This window comes from Dufourea novaeangliae, unplaced genomic scaffold (genome assembly GCF_001272555.1).
Source record: "Dufourea novaeangliae isolate 0120121106 unplaced genomic scaffold, ASM127255v1 scaffold141, whole genome shotgun sequence".
In the NCBI taxonomy this organism is placed as follows: domain Eukaryota; kingdom Metazoa; phylum Arthropoda; class Insecta; order Hymenoptera; family Halictidae; genus Dufourea; species Dufourea novaeangliae.
In genome coordinates this window covers 1,043,203-1,063,243 of record NW_015374017.1, presented here as the reverse complement: position 1 = coordinate 1,063,243, position 20,041 = coordinate 1,043,203, and the positions used below count along the sequence as shown (strand labels likewise).

At 38.9% G+C, this 20,041-nt stretch overlaps 1 protein-coding gene across 1 annotated transcript; it reads left to right on the top strand.

Annotated features, from left to right (window-relative positions):
* The first annotated feature begins 4,746 nt into the window (after positions 1–4,746).
* On the top strand, positions 4,747–19,664 carry LOC107188829 (transient receptor potential protein). Its single transcript, XM_015577196.1, has 17 exons — positions 4,747–4,901; positions 6,050–6,194; positions 7,007–7,102; positions 7,925–8,067; positions 9,510–9,711; positions 10,270–10,440; positions 11,061–11,295; positions 12,465–12,617; positions 12,955–13,100; positions 14,047–14,153; positions 14,278–14,411; positions 15,298–15,427; positions 15,641–15,836; positions 16,419–16,583; positions 17,151–17,373; positions 17,711–18,133; positions 18,987–19,664. Exons 1-17 carry the CDS (start codon positions 4,747–4,749, stop codon positions 19,571–19,573), a joined length of 3,411 nt encoding a protein of 1,136 aa, XP_015432682.1. The 3' UTR covers positions 19,574–19,664.
* Positions 19,665–20,041: the final 377 nt, after the last annotated feature.

The window sequence follows — 20,041 nt, the reverse complement described above, 5'->3', positions numbered from 1 at the left end:
TGGTAAACGAAGAAGAATGGGATCCTCCGATGTCTTCATTCGATTCCCTTTTCCCCTCCCACCGGTCCGAGATCCGTTAATCCGACGAGTTATACGCGTACCACGTGGTTAACTCCGTCAGATACGTGTCGAATAGGTGCAGTAAAATTAGGCACTACGAAATGTTGCTGGAATTGAAATAAACATTGGTCTGGAGATATTAACTTTCAGATAATGCACCTGTGCGAATTTGTACCAGCGAGTACGTAGTTTTGTTTGTTTTGAAATTTATCATTTCTTTGTACAACAAATTCTCTCACAGGTTAAAAAGTTAATTTCATTTTTGCAATTATTACCATTGAGATTTTAAGGAAATTTTACCTCATGGGCGTAGCCAGGTTGATTCAATGCAAAATTTATCGTAAAGTAAATTTCATAATATTACTTTTCTCCTGTAGGGAAGGGGTTGAAATACAATATTTTCCTCTCTAGGGGGTTAGAAAGACCACATTTTCCCTCTAGATCGGTTTACCCAGAAAAATATGTTACGAGTTCATTTATCTTTTATTCTCTTCAAGTCCTCAAACATTCAAAATCCCAATTTCCACTAGTGTGGTGTTTACGTACGTATGTGTGTGGTTTCTGAGGGTTAAAGGTCAACGGACAACGCCTTATGTTACTATATGAAGTAACAAACGTTGCCCTAAAATACAATCATTTTTACGAAACATCATATTCTCTCCATACAGACCAGGTGTCCCTATATTTATGAACGATACTAGTTTCCACGTATATCGTGGTGCACGTGGATACGCAATGCGATGACGATGATGATGTCGTGACAGGGCAGTAGCCCAGCCCAGTCCAGCCCAGTCCATGGCTGGTTCGTTTCGATATGCGACCCACGTGTTTGTGCTTAATCCAATGCCCCAGCTGACCGACGTACTAAGGTTTCCCTGAACTATGTAGAGCTGTCCGCGGCACGGACACGGCTTTTCTTTCCGTTTATTCGGTGTCGTTCGCTCGCTCGGCTTCCACGGACCGGCAGACCGAGGAGAAACTCTGCTCTGAAAACAGGCTCGGGACCGTTCGACATCCTCGGAGGGAGACCGTCCAGGTGTACGCCATGGGTTCCCGTTGATCGACACCGATTGCCAGGTACACTGTATTTCGTAGTGATTACACGATGTCTCCTAGTGATCCTTAAGTGATGGAGTGGGAGGAGGGGAGGGGGTTTTTTGTTGTTCGGTTCCGATTGAAATTCTTTCTTCGGTCCTCAATACCGATTTTAACAAGGTTATTTACTTGAAAGTGTAGGGCAAGCTTCGGGGTTTGAATAATTGTATAGGACAGACTCTGAATTACAACAGATACTCGGGTATTAGGAACTGTTTGGCACTGTTGGTGCCTCGCATGGTTTGAATATCTTTGCTTTACAAGATTCAAATATCTCTGCCTTGAAAGAGTTGAATAACTTTCCCTCACAGGATTCAAATGTCCCTGCTTCGCGGGATTCGAATACCTTTGTCTCCCAAAATTCGAATAGCTTTGTCCCAATAGATTCGAATACCTTTGCCCTCCAAGATTCTAATATCTTTGTCCCACAATATTCGAAACTCTTTGCCTTTCAAGATTCGAATATCTTTGTCCCACAATATTCGAAAATCTTTGCCTCTCAAGATTCGAATAGCTTTGTCCCAATAGATTCGAATACCTTTGCCTCTCAAGATTCGAATACCTTTGCCCTCCAAGATTCAAATATCTTTGTCCCGCAATATTCGAAAATCCTTGCCTCTCAAGATTCGAATAGCTTTGTCCCAATAGATTCGAATACCTTTGCCTCTCAAGATTCGAATACCTTTGCCTTTCACGATTCGAATATCTTTGTCCCACAATATTCGAAACTCTTTGCCCCTCAAGATCCGAATATCTTTGTCCCACAATATTCGAAAATATTTGCCTCTCAAGATTCGAACAGCTTTGTCCTAATAGATTCGAATACCTTTGCTTCTCAAGATTCGAATACCTTTGCCTTCCAAGATTCGACTATTTCTGAGTTTTCATCAGGTCCAGTGGGGAGAGTCCTCTATCTTTGCAAATCCACGTACAATAAAGAGGACTATCTTACATGCGCTCGTAATGAATCCGTGATTTGTCAAATTTCAAGTTAATTTCCTATATCAGCGTTATACAGATGATAGATGCGAAGACAAATATAACGAGCTGCGGATGATATCTGTAGAAGTGCAAAGTTTTCACCAAGGATACACCAAAGAATGTACAGGGTGTTTCAATTCACTTCTCGACGCGTGATTTGTTTACGGAAGCAAGTTTCTACAGTCAACAAGATTATTTGATGTTTCTCAGTTAATCCGAAGGATATATAGACGCTGGTGTTGTTGTTGTATTTGATTTATTCCCGATGTGCCCCGTTATTTTGTTCACTGTCGTAATTAACACATTGGAACTTTACCGTGACAACCGATCGGAATAGTATTCGAGTCTTGCAAAACATCACCGTGCAGGTAGGCTCATCGACAGGTTGGAGGTAGATAAGATACCACCGGGACAATTGGGGACGAATGGAAGCACTATACGGGGTGAGTCGTGGGATTGGAACTTAATCTGCGGGCCATTTGCACCGACGGAAACTATGCAATCAAACGGGTTATTGTGATCGTTGTAAAAAATGTTTCACGTACACGATAAGGACGGGAGATATCGTTGTTCATTTATACCGATTATTAAAAATTAAATTATCTACTTCGTTAATTAAAGATTGATAGAATGGACGTTGGTGAGAAGACGACACCAAGCTAATATGGAAAGTGACATTTGTTGATCATTTAATCTTATGTACGATAATCTAACAATTACCATTTTCCACGTGCTACGAGAATATCCTTTTGGATCAAAAAAAATTTTCTAAAATAAAAGTTTTTGCATAGTATTAAGATATTATTTTATTTAAATTAAGATTCAAAGTGTTGAAACGAAAACGAGTAATTCACTTTTCAAATGATATTTATTTGTTATTAGGACTTATAAATTTCAATCTTCGAAAGACAAGCAGGTTAACAATAATAATTGTTGGCACCGTTGTATAGATAAACGGTTTCTCTTTTCGGTAAAAATTAATGCAGCTTGAGAAAAGAATCTCTCAGATGGGATTGACGTTGCAATTGCTCGTTGTATTTATTTCTTTCAAAAATTATCGGTATCTGTAATTATTAGTTTCTAAAATATCGATGAAAAAATAGCGAAATATCGATATATATAGTTATCGATAAATATCGCTCATCACTATTTTCCAGTCATCGTTTTAAAGGGACAGTTGTTCGCGGTAAGAATTTACGATTTCGTGGTATGTCTCACGCATGGTCGACCCACGCTACTGGACTCTCCGTTCCGTTTAATACGTCCAACGCATGGCAGGGTGCTTGAAACCCGTGTTCCTCTAACCCAGAAAAACTAATACCTAAAGAACTGTGTTAATCGCGGTGTTCCGATTAAGTGTCAGTTTCGATATCGAATTATGGATACCGGACAATCGATAGATACCAACGCTTGTCCCGCTAGCGGAGATTAGCTTCGGATCATTCACAAGGAAATCCTGTAGTCTACGTCCGAACTAAATCTTGTATTACAATGAGTAATCCACTTTAACCCCCCAAACTTAATATTCTTCGTAAAAAGAAAGAATTAAAAAACCTGATATGTCGATTAATGTTTGTTTGTGATTCTTCGACCAAGGGACTTAAATTATTTTGCTACTTTATTGCCATTTTTTGGTAGCATACGAAAGTTGAAGCTTTTAAGAATGTTTTGTTAAATTTTCAACTAAATTTATGAAATTATACGTCAGTCCACAATTAATTTTATGTCCATAAACAGGGCAAATAAAGCTATATCCTCATTTTTTTACGAATATTTAAATAGTTCCCCGGTATAAAAACAGGACATTTATTTAAAACAATTGCAAAATAGACGGTTAAAAAAAATTTTTTTTTAACTGAAATAATTTTTATGTGGTACACTTATGCCTCCAACGTAAGTACCTGTAAAGTTAATTTGAAACAGTTTGTTAGTTCAATAGTTACGATTTATTGAAAAAAGACGATTTTTTGACCCTAAATTTCAAACAGCTGTAAAATCAACAATTTTTAAAATTTTCAAAAATCCTTCAAGATACGTTTATATATCACTAAAGACTACAACATATCCTTTGAACAAAATCCGAAATGGTGCTCCAAAAATCCAATTATTAAAAATTTGCGTGAGCCACCTTAACCCCTTGCCTTACAATTTCCCTGACGACTGTACTTTCAAGCATTACTATATCGTTAATAATTTCCCCGATACCAAAGAAATTTTATCTTCAGGGCAAGTGTAACATTTACTCTAAATCTTAAATGTTAATACCAACGAAACAGAATTTCACTTCGACTCAAAGAAACTGAATGTTTATTAAATCCACTTTGAAATCGTCATCACGTGTCTGACTCGATGTTATAAGGCAAGGGGTTAAATGGTTAAGACAGTGGAATTGAAATTTTCGAGTGAAAAACGACGGCCAACTTTTCAGCCGACCTCCCCCAAGAACAATAGCGGACGATCGTCCCACGCGTCGACTGCTCGAAGGTCGCTAAACATCACTGGGAATTGTTCGGTGTGCGTAGGTGTTACTACCAGATCCCGATGAGCCAAGTCGTCAACGGGGCCCGTCGATAGGAAGGTTCAAGCTGGGCGTGTGAACAACAACACACAATGAATCCGTCCGAGTCGCAGCAGAATCTCCTCGCGAACGAGACAAGGGCCGCGTCGATGCAATCGTTAACGCCGCCCCAGGACTACTGTCTCGGCCCAGTTGAGAAGCACTTCCTGCTCAGCGCGGAACGAGGTGATTGTGCCACTGTCAAAAGGTAATCCGACCAGCCAAGCACGATGATAAATCGTCACCGTGATCGCGGGACGACGGAGAGACCGCCGTTGCGCCAGAGAATCGATCCTCTCTCTGCCCTGGATGAATCACTCGAATTCTTCCTCTCCATCTTCTTTTCCACTCCCTTAAAATTTTTTTCGTATTTTTATCATTTCATTTTGGAAAAATGTCAGAATAGAACCGTACGACTTTTGAGAGGCTTTGAGAGATGTTGAAATTTGTAAATGGTTTGTTAGAAAGAATCGTACGAGTTTTAAGGCTATGTCTCTATAGATGCTATTTTTGTGAAACGCTTAAGGAGGGGAGTGATAAGAAAATTATAAGGTCTCTATATAACTAAATATCTCCTGCAGTTGTGATTGTATAAAAAATATGTTTGCATGCAATTTGAATGGTGTCAAGGGACGAATACGCTGCGAAGAATGTTTTTGTGCCAATGTTTTTCCTTGCGTATAAATGTACATACATTGTTTCCTTTACATGTTGTAGTCGACATTAAAACGCATTCAGAGGTGTTAATGACGTGATCTTGAAATGACCTTTGACTTTGAAGCATCGTACGGGAAAATTTGATTCTATATCTTCGATTTATTTTTAGATGTGAAATTACATTTTTTTCGGGTTGTACCTCCGGTTCGAAAGCACCCTGTATAATATAGACTACAACTGGAACATTAAATATCTCATCAATTAATGCGCCTGAAATAAATATTACTGTCTTCAGAATTCCACGTTCTATAACTGTGCTGTATCTCATTAAAAAATTTGCGTTACATCGAGGGGCATACCTAACGGGTATTTATCTAGTAGACAGTAATCGCGACTTTACTGTATAACTGTCGTTTCACTTCACCGTTCTGTTTTATTAAATTCTTTAACCATCAGCTGTGCATGGTCAGACTATACACTTCAGTACAGTTTCATTGTCAGTCTAATGATTTATTATTGTTATGTACTCAGCTCATGTTCCGATTTGCTAATTACAAACCAGGAATATTAATTGGTTATCTGAACAGTTACAAAAAAATATTAAATAATGCTGCTTTATCAAACCGATTTAATATACGGCAAATAAAAACTGCGCGAATCAATTGTTTTAAAATGTAATCAAGTAACACTGTCGGACAGGTTATTGGAAGAGAACAAGGACCATCCAGAGCTGCTCAATATCGATTGCGTGGATCCGCTGAACAGATCAGCGCTGATCGCCGCCATCGAGAACGAGAACATCGATTTGATCAAGCTGCTTCTTGACTTGGGTATCCAAGTCAAGGTAATAATAATTGTTTAATATCGAAATTAAACAAGTATTACGATCTTAAACTAGCAATAAACAAAGACGTGTGCATCCGAATGCGTGTCAGGGAATTAGTAGCAACCTAATTGACTATACTGAGGATGTTTATGCGAATCCTGACTTTTTATCGCACAATTTTGCAAAAATGAACATTAAGAATGTATTCAGCGATTACTGGTCGCATATCGGAAGATGTGGATTAAAAATTAAATAATAGCACAGCCAGGTGATAGAAGCAATTTTGTTGCGATCGTTTCGTGCTAGAACCGCGTTCCTTCGCTTTCAATATGTAAATGTATACAGGACGGGCCAAAATTCGTGGTTCAGATGAGATCAAGAAGATGGTACGGCTGAAAATGAAACGAAAAACAAGAATCACAAAATTACATTTTGGGCTGCCATATTCGAGATAATCGAATTTGAAAATCTTTTGGATACGCGTGCATGCGGAACTTCGCTGTCACGTCTGTGCATTGCATTCCATTTCTACTTAATACCACGGTACGATTACATGCGGTTTCAGATTAATTTTCCAATTTCATTTTCTCCAAAACAATGCCTCTAACGCAATTTCGTTATTCTTGATTTTCGTTTTATTTCGAACTGTACTATTTTTCTGACTCCGATTTGTACCACGAATTTTCGCCCACGCAGTATGTGTTCTTTTTTTCTGCTAAAATGGAGGCGTAGCGAGGCGTAGATTCACGATAAAGCGTCCTCTCCGTTGGGGACAGCGCGTTTAAAAGCACACCGCGCAACGGACATAATTTCTCCTTCTCTTCCCTCAGGATGCTCTCTTACACGCCATAAAGGAGGAGTACGTGGAGGCTGTGGAGATCCTCCTGGAATGGGAGGAGAAGAATCATGCGGCGGGACAACCTTACGTGAGTTCAACAAGTTCCATCCATAGGTGGTAGAATATCCCTTTCGAAATCGGTCGACAATTCACGTTAACATTGTACCAGTGGCTCGCAAAACATTACCGAAAGCTCTGTGGTAGCCTAGACTCCCATCTTATAATGAGAAATTGTCACTTTCTGGGAATTTGTTTTTCAGTGATAACTGAATGTTATGTTATGATCGAAATGTTCAACGTAAAAGAATTGTTGTTTATTTATTACTACACTTACTGAGAGTGTACAACATTTCCTTTCGAAACTTTTAATAGTTTTGTTTTTATATATACAAGGCGAGGCCGAATAATATGTACAAGGTACGAGGTGATTCCTTATGAAAAAAATAAAAACAAAATATAGAATAAAATTTTTTCACTTAAGACTTACAAGGGAAGGCACGGAAGTGTCCCCCTCCGATTTTGATGAAACTTCGTATGTCTGTTAAGCAATCGAAAATAAGGGATACGTATTTTTTTTTTTATCGGCTGAGGTACGACTTTAAGGGGCGAAACCACCCCTCGAAGTTTCGATCCGAAATTTTTTTGTTATAAACAAATTATATTTTGGACAATTTGTTAGCAGTATATTATTCTACATAAAAACCGCAAACCTCGACCATTGGAAGTTTTCATCTATCTCTTCTGGTTTTATGTCAAATCTGACCAAAAGAACCCAATAGGAAATATTTTTTATATCAGTACCTATCTTGGACCTAACCTTTGTTACAAACATTCCAGAACATATCACGTCTACCAATGAGTAAATTACCATTATCCATTGGTACACGTAGCATTGTGATATTTTTTCCAGAGCTGGGAAGCTGTCGACAGGTCATCGTCGAACTTCACCCCCGACATAACACCGTTGATTTTGGCCGCGCACAAGAACAATTACGAAATCCTGAAAATACTTCTCGATCGTGGTGCAACTCTTCCGACTCCTCATGACGCCAGGTACAATTCATCGAACAATAATTCATCGAAAGCATTGGCGTAGCCAACGAAAAAAAGTGGATTTTGCCCCTCCTCACTTCCCAGAATTATAAAATTTTTGCGTAACATTTAATATTGCAGTATAATTTGAAACACGACTAACAGCTTCTATTAACAAAACAAATACATTTTCAAGGATTTATGACTTTAAAAACGAAATAAAGTGTGTCTGGCTACGTACAGCCTTTTTCACTGTGGCAGTCGATGTGTTAATATTTTTGCCCCTCCCTAACTGATAACCTGGCTACGCCCATGATTCTACCGAATTACAAGTAGCAATAGAAATGTTGCTGAATCGTAATAAAATTTAATTTGGCAATCATTGACTTTAACTCGGTGAATGGCGTGCGATAGATTAATATTAATGGTAAATACTTAGTACGGGACATACATCTAAAAACACAAGTTATTAATAATTTAAAGATTGAATCTTAAATCTTAAAAACTGTTTTTTGTAATTCAAAATTTGAAACAAATTTAATTTTATCGAATGTCCTTACGCGTGCTAACCGACGGTTGTCTAAAACGGTGTTAAGTGGAAAACTCTAAATCGAACTCGACCGGTTATTACAAGTTATTTGGCTTCGTGTCAATACTCGTGCTGTCACTTATACCGTGGTTATTCGATTAAGGGTACTAATTATGTTATTGAAAAACTGGCACGTAGTTATATTAAAACGTGCCTGGGTGTAAGGTGCACGTGACGGATTTTATTAAAAATTCTGTGTATTCCTGATCGAGAATTGGAGCTTGCACCATCAACTGTAATATTTCATTTGCGTCGTTGAAATCATGGCTTTATTACTGTCTCCACTGTATTTATAGTTATATTTCTTTACCGTGAATAATCTACCCTCCTTTATTGTGTGACTACAAAGAGAAATCACATGTTGCATTCTCGTAATATCATTTTCTCGGGTTGCAACATTGTTAAGAATACCAAAATACAGGTTGCTCAAATAAATGTTTTGACAAATTCTATTTTCGGTATGCCACATCGTTGACAACCTGAAAAACCAGCAACTCGAAACAGAATTTGTACGGGATTCTGTTCCCGTTTTGCAACATTGTTAAAACACGAAGGAATAGTTACTTGAATCGAAATTTTGCAATGATTCTGTTTTCGGTTCACAACGTTGTTAAAAATACGAAAAAAACCGAGTTTCATTCCTCAAAAATACAAAAAGAAAATAGGTACTTCAATCAAAAATGTTATAGCGATTCTGTTCTCGGTTTGCAACATGGTTGTATTTCCTAAAGAAATAAAAACATTCAACATTGTTGCATTTCCAAACAGATCGTTTTTTTCAGTTTCCAATATCGTTGAAAACATGAAAATTTGATACTTCACTTTGAATATCCGTAGACTTTCGTTATGTTATGTGATCGTGTATCCGTTTTAGATGTGGTTGCGACGAGTGCGTGACGTCCAGCGAACAGGACTCCCTGAGGCACTCGCAGGCTCGCATAAACGCGTACCGAGCGCTCACGTCGCCATCTTTGATCGCTCTGTCCTCGAGGGACCCGCTCTTGACTGCCTTCGAGCTATCCTGGGAGCTACGGCGATTGAGTAAAATGGAGCAGGAGTTCCGTTTCGAGTACAATGTAATACATAAAACACCACTATTCTCCTATAAACAATTAGACCGACTTAATCTTCAGTTACTTACGACTCGACCCAATAGAGACGCGTGTAACACAGTTGTTTAGAAAAGTACTCGGCTACCTTAGGCATTAAGCGAATTTTCCGTGGAATTGTAGGTTTGCAAATAAAAAACTATATAAAAATGTACGTTTATTTCACAATAAATGTGTATTAAAAATAGGTTTTATTTGCAAGCCTACAATTCCACGTTTTCCTAACGTCTTAAGGTGCGTATCCACTTGTTGCGAATCGTCGTATCGTATCACCGTTGTGTATCAATGTGGATTGGCAATCGTTGCATCGTTGCGTACGGTGATACGATACGATGATACGCAACGGTGATACGATACGAGGATATGCAACAAATGGATACGCACCTTAAGGTGGCTGAATACTTTTGCGACTAACTGGCCAAGGCTCGACTTTGAAGTGGGTCTCTTTCTCGTTATAGATCATATCGGAAGATCATAATAGGTGTCACACAGTATAGATGTCTCGACGCTGTTGTTTGTTCATAGGAGATGCGAGAGCAGACACAGACATTCGCTACGTCCCTGCTGGATCACGCGCGCACGTCCCTGGAACTGGAGATAATGCTGAATTACAATCCACACGGCGACAACTGGGAGCCCGGCGAACGACAAACCCTGGACCGACTCAAGCTTGCGATCAAGTATAAACAGAAACAGGTAAGACTTTGCACGTTTCTTACAGTTTGTAACGTTGTAAATAAAAAAAATCAATTACTGTTAATTATTCGCTTTTACAACGTATCATTAATAGAATAAAACGTGATCACTACTTTCCTACATTATGGTACATATATAGTGGGGTATGCTGCAACGAAATACAGTAAATCATTGATGAGTGCTCGAAGGCTTCTCGACACTGAACATGAAATATTTCATAAAGTAATGGCCATATACGGCTGAAACGAATATCATTAAAAAGTCAATGTTACACTTGGGGACCTCTCCTTGCGAGTGCCGAGTAACCTTCATACACTTATCGAGGATTTACTGTAATTCGTTCTAAAACCTCGGTCGTTGCAGCATTCTGATCGTTCTGCAGCATCGCAATATTGAATATTACAACATATTCGTCGTAGCATTTCTGATTGTAATAATAAAAAATGTTTTGCTGTAACATAACGCCTTGGAGACGTCCATTTTACGGCTATTTTAGGTCTAAGGCGTCTTTAAGTCGTCTTTAAGGCGTCATGTGTTACGTGGGCACTGTAATGTTAAAATCATCGACGTATTTCGTTCATCGATTCTAAATCCTTCACAACATTTTTTTTCTGTACAAGTTCGTGGCCCATCCGAACGTGCAACAACTGCTGGCAGCGATCTGGTACGACGGTTTACCGGGCTTCAGGCGGAAGAGCATGATCGGGCAGTTCATCGAGGTCGGGAAACTCGGCGCCATGTTCCCAGTGTACAGCTCGATTTACATGGTGTCGCCCACCTCACCGATGGGGCTGTTCATGAAGAAGCCGTTCGTCAAGTTCATCTGTCATTCATCTTCGTACGCGTTCTTCCTTAGTAAGCAAGTTTATGTACCTAAGTTCCTCTAAAAGTGATTTTCTCGAGATCTTGCGAAGGTATGGTGGTCTCGTAGACTCAAGATGGCCGTCATTTACATTGATTTTGTGTCAGCTAAACAGAAAGGTTTATTTCTTAAGATCAAAAGCGCAGGAGCCATCTTCGCCTGGATTATATCAATTACACATACATAGGAGAATTCCTATCTTTATTCTTCCTTTTAGAACACCCACGAATTTTCGGTATTCATTTCAGAACACTCATAAATCTTTGTTCTTTATTCCAGAAGAATTATGAAATTTTTTCTTCTTCATTTCAGAACATGTTCTTCATTTTAGAATATTTATAAATCTTTGTTCTTCACTTCAGAACGCCTAAAAAATCTTTATTCTTTATTTCAGAACACTCATAAATCTTTATTATTCATTTCAGAATACTCATAAATCTTTGTTCTTCATTTCAGAACACTCATAAATCTTTGTTCATAAATCTTCATTTTGGAACACTTATAAAAATGTTTATTCTTCATTCCAGAACATGTTCTTCATTTCAGAACACTAATAAATCTTTATTATTCATTTCAGAATACTCATAAATCTCTATTCTTTACTTCAGAACACTCACGAATCTTTGGTCTTCATTTCAGAAAATGTTCTTCATTACAGAACACTAACAAATATTTATTCTTCACATCGAAACACTCACGAATCATTCTTCCTAATTTCAAAACAACCCACAAATTTTTATTCCTCATTTCAGACCACTCACAAACCTTAATTCTTCATTTTCACAAATACCGAAGGCCTACGTGGCAAACCACAAATTTTTCTCTGTCCTACAATTTGCATCTTAAATGACAGAAAATTTACCCAACTTCGAGATATCACCTTGGGAATGGAGGTTCTGATTAGTTGGTCAAGGCACTAGCTAAGAAAGCGTAAAATTTTCCTTTTTTCCTGTATAATCCACGAAGGACTTGCCCAATTCATGTTGATATACGAAACGACGAATAAACCTTCCTGGTTGCCGATCGATCGCGAAACTTCCCCTTAACTTTTCGCAAGATTTCATCCTCCCCGATCCGTGTAGTGGGTAAACGGATTAGCCGTTAAGCAATTGCATTATATACACGCGCAATGAGACTCGAACGGATTAAAATTTCCCGATAGTGCTGCTCGGGATGGCGTCGCAACGCATCGAGTACCTGGTAATCGAGTTATTCGGGAATGCGTGGATGCACGAGATCTTGGCCGGCTGGAAGAGACGGGAACGGGGCTGCATCCCCGGCTTCGTCGAGAGCGGCGTCATCATCTACGTAATCAGTAAACAACCCTCACTGACTATCGGATTTACGAACGAAAGAATACATTATTTTTTTCTCGTTGCTTTGGATTGTAAAGGGTGTGTCTCAGCAAGAACTTGAATTTTAAATAAATTAAAAAACACATTAATTTAATTGTTCTTTTACAATTTTATGGGGAATGCAAGTATATTTAAAATTTATTTGGGAATATGTATTGTGGAATGATTTTACCAAGTTCCATGAACATTTGAGGGTGCATCTTTTCGGAAATGCAGACTTTCTTTTTACGATATTTATGAATGGTGTCGGTAATATTGTCAGGATCGATAAGACGGTTAACGGGGTGGTTGTTCCAGGTTTGGTGATGGGCGAAATGAGATCGTTATGGTCGGATGGACTGTTAGACTATATATCGGATCTATGGAATATCGTCGACTTCATTCAGAACGTGTTCTACGTCATATGGATCATGTTGAGGCTCACCGCTTTTATCGTAGTACAAGTACGTTCTTCAATTAGTTTTTCTGTTTTGGATACAGGCCAGGGTTACCAAGAGCCTTTGAAGTTTATATGACGTACAGTATAGGACAAATGAATTCAGACATTTTTCGTTGTATTTGTTATTATGGCGATGTTACTAAAGTTCTGCCCTCCCAGAGTGTTTACTATTATTTCCACGCAAGCTTTTATCAAAATTACACGGAGCCACCTACCTGTCACAAAATATAAAATAAGTTTATAGCTAGACAAAAGTATTCGGACGTTTCATGCACAACCATAAGTTGTAATCTGAAACAAGAACTCCACAAGGACATTATATTATATCTTTATTTTATCCATTCCTGGATGGACGAGGTAAAAGTTCAGGAAAAATTTTCAAAGAAAATGTCACAGACGATTCAAATAAATCATTTATTCGAGGAGAACATTTAGAAAATATATCGAGTATGGTCGACCTAAAAAAACAACAATTACACAAGACAGACGTTGATTATTTAATGTAACGTCAGTAGTATCCTTAATTTAAATAATACAGGAAACGGTTTTTCTCCGAAAACATTTCTCCAGTACTGTACTTGGAAGCTAGCGGAGGGCGAAACACACCATAGCAATCTTCGCAAGGTGTGCACACGTCCTATTAGTTTTTATATTAATAACAGAATAATAACACAATTAATATTTAATCACAATACATAAGAATTGAAAATTTTAAGCTACTTTTACTGTTATTCCACGCAGCGTATAAGCTGTATAGAGGTACTGTGACGTCGCACGGCCTTTATTTCGAAGCCATAACTCATACCTTATGGCGTACGATGGAACTTTGCAGAATTCTTACACCTTGCACAAAGTTCTGTGAACTGTTTTTCGTTTCACACTCGTAAATACAGCGATTTCTGTAAGATGAGTTTTGTGTCTGTTATCGTTACGAATATTTCCGTCGACAGAGGGAATACTGGAACGGCATGGATCCTTGGTACCCCAGAGATCAATGGCACGCCTTCGATCCCATGCTGCTTTCCGAAGGAGCGTTCGCTGCTGGAATGATCTTCAGGTAAATTTTCATTACAATTTTCATTCTTCCACGGGCAGAAAACGTTCGATGTTAACGATTAAAATTATTCTTATTAATTTCCTCGAATCGATTGTATTCGTGTAACCGATCGGTATTCTCGCAGCTTTCTGAAGCTCGTCCATATATTCAGCGTGAACCCTCACCTTGGGCCACTACAAATTTCCCTTGGGCGAATGATAATAGACATTATCAAGTTCTTCTTCATCTACACGCTTGTGCTGTTCGCCTTCGGCTGCGGTGAGTGTATCCCGGCAATGTTTATTTATTCACGAGTGACCGCAAAGTCTATGCGACCGTTTCGCGGCCCACGAGACGCGGCCACTCTCGGTCACCGGACAAAAAATACTCCTCCGTCTTATTAGACCGTGGCATTGATTATTTACCGGGGAACTTTCTTTCGAACTTACCACCGGGACCACTTGACGCTTTAGAGATCGATCGAGCATCATATTTCGAATCAGTTAACTCTTCGAGGCAGAGATTCTTATTTGAATATATTTCTTTCAATCCCTTGTACAGAGTTGTTCGATTAACTCTTTAGGGTCTAAAAACTGTCCCACCTTTTCCTTAGCTTTTTATGCACGGTAGGATATATTTTAACCCACCTCGAAAAGTTGAAGTTACTCATAGTCATACAAGTTTAATGTTCTATTTTTATATAATTTTTTTTGTAGTAAAAAACATTCTGTGCAATTAGGATTTTTATTTTCTTTAAAATCGTGTGCCTCAAAGAGTTAAGTAAGGCCACCTAAATATTTCTTCAGGTTATTGTGATGCAAAAAATAGTTGTTACGTGATGTGCATGGTGTCAATGGACCAATGTCTGGCAAGAATATTTTTTCCCAAGGTCATTTCTTTCGGAGTTATCAAGGTCATCGGTGTTTTTTTCACATAACTAGAATTTTAATGTTCGTGGTATTTTTCGACATAGAATATTAGTGGAGGAAAGTGGATCCCGGACCACAAAGTGCGTTAACACAATTATGTACAACCTAACCTAACTTTAGCTTAGAATCATTACACAAGACTTTTCTGTTAAGGCCCTCCCTTATTAATAACTTACCTCGATCTCGAGGAAAGTGGAACTGTTTTGAACCTTTGTTCCATCGCGAACTCTGTTTAGGAATGAACCAACTGATGTGGTACTACGCGGACCTGGAAAAGATGAAATGCTACAACATAAAGGACTTCCCGGATCTCCCCAATTTCGATGATCAGGAAAAGGCTTGCTCGATTTGGAGACGTTTCGCTAAGTACGTCCGAATAGAATGTACGAAGTGAAATAGTTTTCGTGGTTTCTAGAAATTTTTGGCTCTCTTCGCGCCATTTTTGCTGAGAAAGTTCGAGTGCTCGAAGAGTTGTCGATCGAAATCATCGACTTCTCAGTTCGATCTATTAGAAACCAAAGTAACTACTTGGGGTAAAAACTGGGAGTTAAAATTCAATTTTCCAATGAATGATTTCAGTTTATTCGAGACGTCGCAATCTCTCTTCTGGGCCAGTTTCGGAATGATCGATCTGATGTCGTTCGATCTGACAGGAATAAAAAGCTTCACGAGATTCTGGGCGCTTCTGATGTTCGGTTCTTACTCCGTGATCAACGTTATCGTCCTGTTGAACATGCTCATCGCTATGATGTCCAATTCTTACCAGATTATATCAGTACGGCGGTGTATAGAATCATATTTAAACGGGGATCGAAATAAACAGCTATCCTTCGTTTCTAAAAAAATTCTGTTCGAACTTATATATTTCGTTTAAGAAAATATCTGCTTCGGGGAATTTTTTCTAGAAAGAAATGTTACCTTTAGGAATTTCTTTAAAAAGTGTTCTCATGGAACAGATATTTTAGAGTAGAATATTGTTGCGCTACTATCAATTGAATAGTATTCAGTATTTGTTACAATGATTCAGAACATTTTTTAATATCGACGAACAAAATATCTGTTCTAGAAGAATTTTTATTCTTACACTTCATAAATTGTATTCAAATTAAAATTTTTATTTTCAAGAACTTTCGTTTGATCTATTCTCATAGGAACATGTAATGTGAGAATGTTTTTTAAAAAACTTCCACGGTCCATGTTTTAAATAGAACCTATTAAAAAGTTCCATAACTTTTTCAATCCCTGTTTTTAAACGTAACAACACGTTGACTGGTAGCATAGTCGGTGCAACGACCATCTCGACGCAGGTCTCGGCGAACCAGTGAATTTTCAATTGATTCGAGTATTTTGAATTTAGGAAAGAGCCGATACCGAATGGAAGTTCGCCAGAAGTCACCTGTGGATGAGCTACTTCGAAGACGGCGACACGGTGCCGCCACCTTTCAATATGATACCGACCGGAAAGACGTTCAATAAACTCCTCAGTTGCAGCAAAAGCGGCCGTCAAACCAGATCTTTGATCGTACGTACACGTTCACTGTCAATAGATAGCCTTGACCAGGATGATTAGGCGTTTTTCATTTTTTTAAACCTTCCTATTGTTCATCATCCTTTATCGGGGGTAGTTGAAAGGAATTTGAAAATAGTTGACGAGGTTTATAGTGGGCCATAAAGCAATAAAGTGGTCCATATTTTACATTTTGTGCTTCTTCCTAAAAGTTATATTTGAATATTCTTTGATGAAAGTTAATTTGTTCATATTTTTAAAGGTCAAAGGTTCTTGAAATATCCCAGAAAAAAGTGAACTGTGTGACCATTAACTCAAGTAAATTCTTTCTTTAAAAGAACAGAGTAAAGGTCAGAAAGAAATTGCAGATCATTAGGGCAAAGGGTGGCCCAACAAAATATCGACAAAATCATTGAAATAATATTTATTAAATATTCGTATTTATGGGGTGCCTAATCCTTTTGGACAATGTTGTAAGGTCCATCGATAATATACAAATAAATCCTTTAACTATAATTGGTGAGTAAAGAACCAATTTTTTCGAAAACTGTCGAATTTGACACATTGTTTCGGACTGAACAGAAAAAATCGAGGGAAAAAGCGTTGGCGAGACACGAGACTGTGATGAGACTGCTGATCCGACGTTACGTGACCGCGGAGCAAAGGAAACGCGACGAGTTTGGTATCACAGAGGACGACGTTATGGAGATTCGACAGGACATCTCCACGCTGCGATACGAGCTGATCGACATACTACGTCAGAACGGAATGAAGACGCCCAGTGTCGACAAGCAGGACGCTGCGTGTAAGTTTTCAACGGTGTACTTCATGTTCCAAGAAACTTAACCCTTTGCCATACGATTCTTTTATACGACTACACTTTCAAGAATTATTTTATCGTTAATATTTTCCCAGATACAAAGGGAATTCTATTCTCATGGCAAGTGTTACATTTATTCCAAACCTTAAATGTTAAAAATTATTCACGTTAACTCAATGAAAACGAATTACATGTTTACTAAATAAAATACGTACTGTGTACCCTATTTTTTTTCTTCACGATCTTCGAACGATCGTCGATCGGACCTCGAAGATTCCAAAATGGCGTCGTGAAACTGAACTCGGTACTAATTTTCTCACAGTGTCCGGGAAAAAGGGACGAGTGATGGAACGTCGTCTCCAGAAGGACTTCCAGATCGGTATAGTTGAAGGTATCGTGAACGCGGTGATCCAAAACGAGAACGAGCCGAAGGATGTGTTCAGTCAAATCGCGAAGGCGATCGGCCGTAAGAGCAGCGGCAGCAAGAAGAAGGACTGGAACGCCATGGTGAGGAAGAACACGCTCGCTAAAGATCCGATTGGCAGCACCACCGAGGCGTCGATAAAGCAAACGCGGCGCAGCATACGCAGACACCTACAGCATCAAGCGAATTCGGATTTAGCATCGATGGATCCGACTCGTCTGCTCGATTACAATCCGAATCTGTCGGAGGTGACGCCTGTCACTAGGATCGCGTACGCTAAGTTCATGATGAGTCGCACAAAGGTCGCCGATGAAGATCCAGGTGACTCTATGTTCATCCTCGAAACATTGTTAGTTAGTAGACTGTGCTTTGGTAGCAATAGAATTAAACGAAATGATTGTGGAGAGAATCGGGGAACGTAGATCTCCTGGGATCTAGTTTTTTTGGAAAATGACCTTTTTCTTTGGGGACTATATTTCGAAAGTACTAGAAAGAATTTGTTGATTACACGTTACATTATGTACTCTAATTCGTTAATTATTTCGAATCTTTTTGTAATTGCAACGGAGACGTTAGCAGAACTTGAATAGAATCAACGAAATGATTACGTAAAAATTGGGGAAGGTTGATGTTCTGGGCACTAGTTTTTGAAGATGCAGTTTGGAAGACGATCTCTTTCTTTGGGGACAATATTTTGAAAGTATTAGAAAGAGTTCGTCTATTAGACGTTAAACTATGTCCTCCAATTCGTTAATTATTTCGAATTTTTTTGTAATTGCAACGGAGACGTTAGCAGAACTTAAATAGAATCAACGAAATGATTACGTAAAAATTGGGGAAGGTTGATGTTCTGGGTATACCATTTTTTGAGGACACATTTCGGAAGATAGCTTCCTTCTTCGAGGATGCAATCCCGAAAGCATTAAATAGAGTTTACCTATTACACATTGAAGCATGTCTTCTATTCCGTTAATTATTTCAATTCCCTTCATAATGGTAGTCGAGATCCTAACCTAAACCTGTTTTCCTTGGGCTCCAGTGGTTTCGGTCTCTTCTGACGTTACTGCTTGATCAACCTCTGCCTACACTCTACGAATCCATCAAATTATTTCAAGAAAGTAGATCCATGCGAATTCATCTTAAACAATTGCATTCGTTGTTTTCCTTTTCACAGAAGCCCCGAAGGAAGAAGGTGGCGGCGGCGGAGGATCCACGAGAGTAAGCATAATGGAAGGAGGAGAACCGGTCCGGGCGAAGTTAATATTGAAGAAGAGCCTTTTGAAATCGGCCAGCGGCGGCAGCATGGACAAAGACAAAACGGTTGAGAAGGTGCCGTCGACGGAGGGCAAACCGGAAGTCCGAACGCCGTCGCCGATCCCGGAGGATCCACGGGAGGACGACGCGACGAAGTCACCCCAAGGAAAATCGTCGGCCACGAAGAAGCCAACGGAAACGAGTCAGCCGAAAAAAGAGGGTGAAGATAAGAAGAAAGGGGATGAAAAGAAGGTGGAGGGTGACGATAAGAATGTAGACGATGAAGAGAAGAAAAAGAAGGAGGAGGAAGAGAAGAAGAAGAAGGAGGAGGAAGAGAAGAAGAAAAAGGAAGAAGAAGAGAAGAAGAAGAAAGAGGAGGAAAAGAAGAAGGAACCGGGTGGCCAAGCAGCGAAACCATCGCCACAGGAGGACAATGTTCCGGTCGCTACCACGAAACTACGTGGAAAATCGAAAGCTACCGGACAAATTATGGGCGGATGGATCTGAACCAGATTCCATCTTTTCTCTCTATCGGACGTCGTGTTGGCTGACGTGTTTTGTACGCAACCAGGCTGATTCACAAAGAATTTTGGGCAGACACAGGAATTGTTGGAACACCTTCGTTATCTGGATTACTAACCCACGCTGGTACCGATATTATGATACAATTGAATGCAAGAATCTTTGGGTAAATTAATATAGGAAGGTAATGGGATAATAGTACTTATTTGGTGAAGGTAATATTTATAATTGTGGAAGGATATATTAGGATTTTGCGATGAAGAGTAAACTGGGGTAAACCAACCAGTTATTCACTGCATACTAAAGAATGATATTCAGAAAGAAATGTAAATTATAAATGAAAAATTATTACATGTTTATAAATGGGGTGTAGTTGCACTTTTAATATCCTATATTTTCAGTTCAGCGTATTAAGCAAACATTGATAAGTAAAATTCTTAAATACAGCAGTCA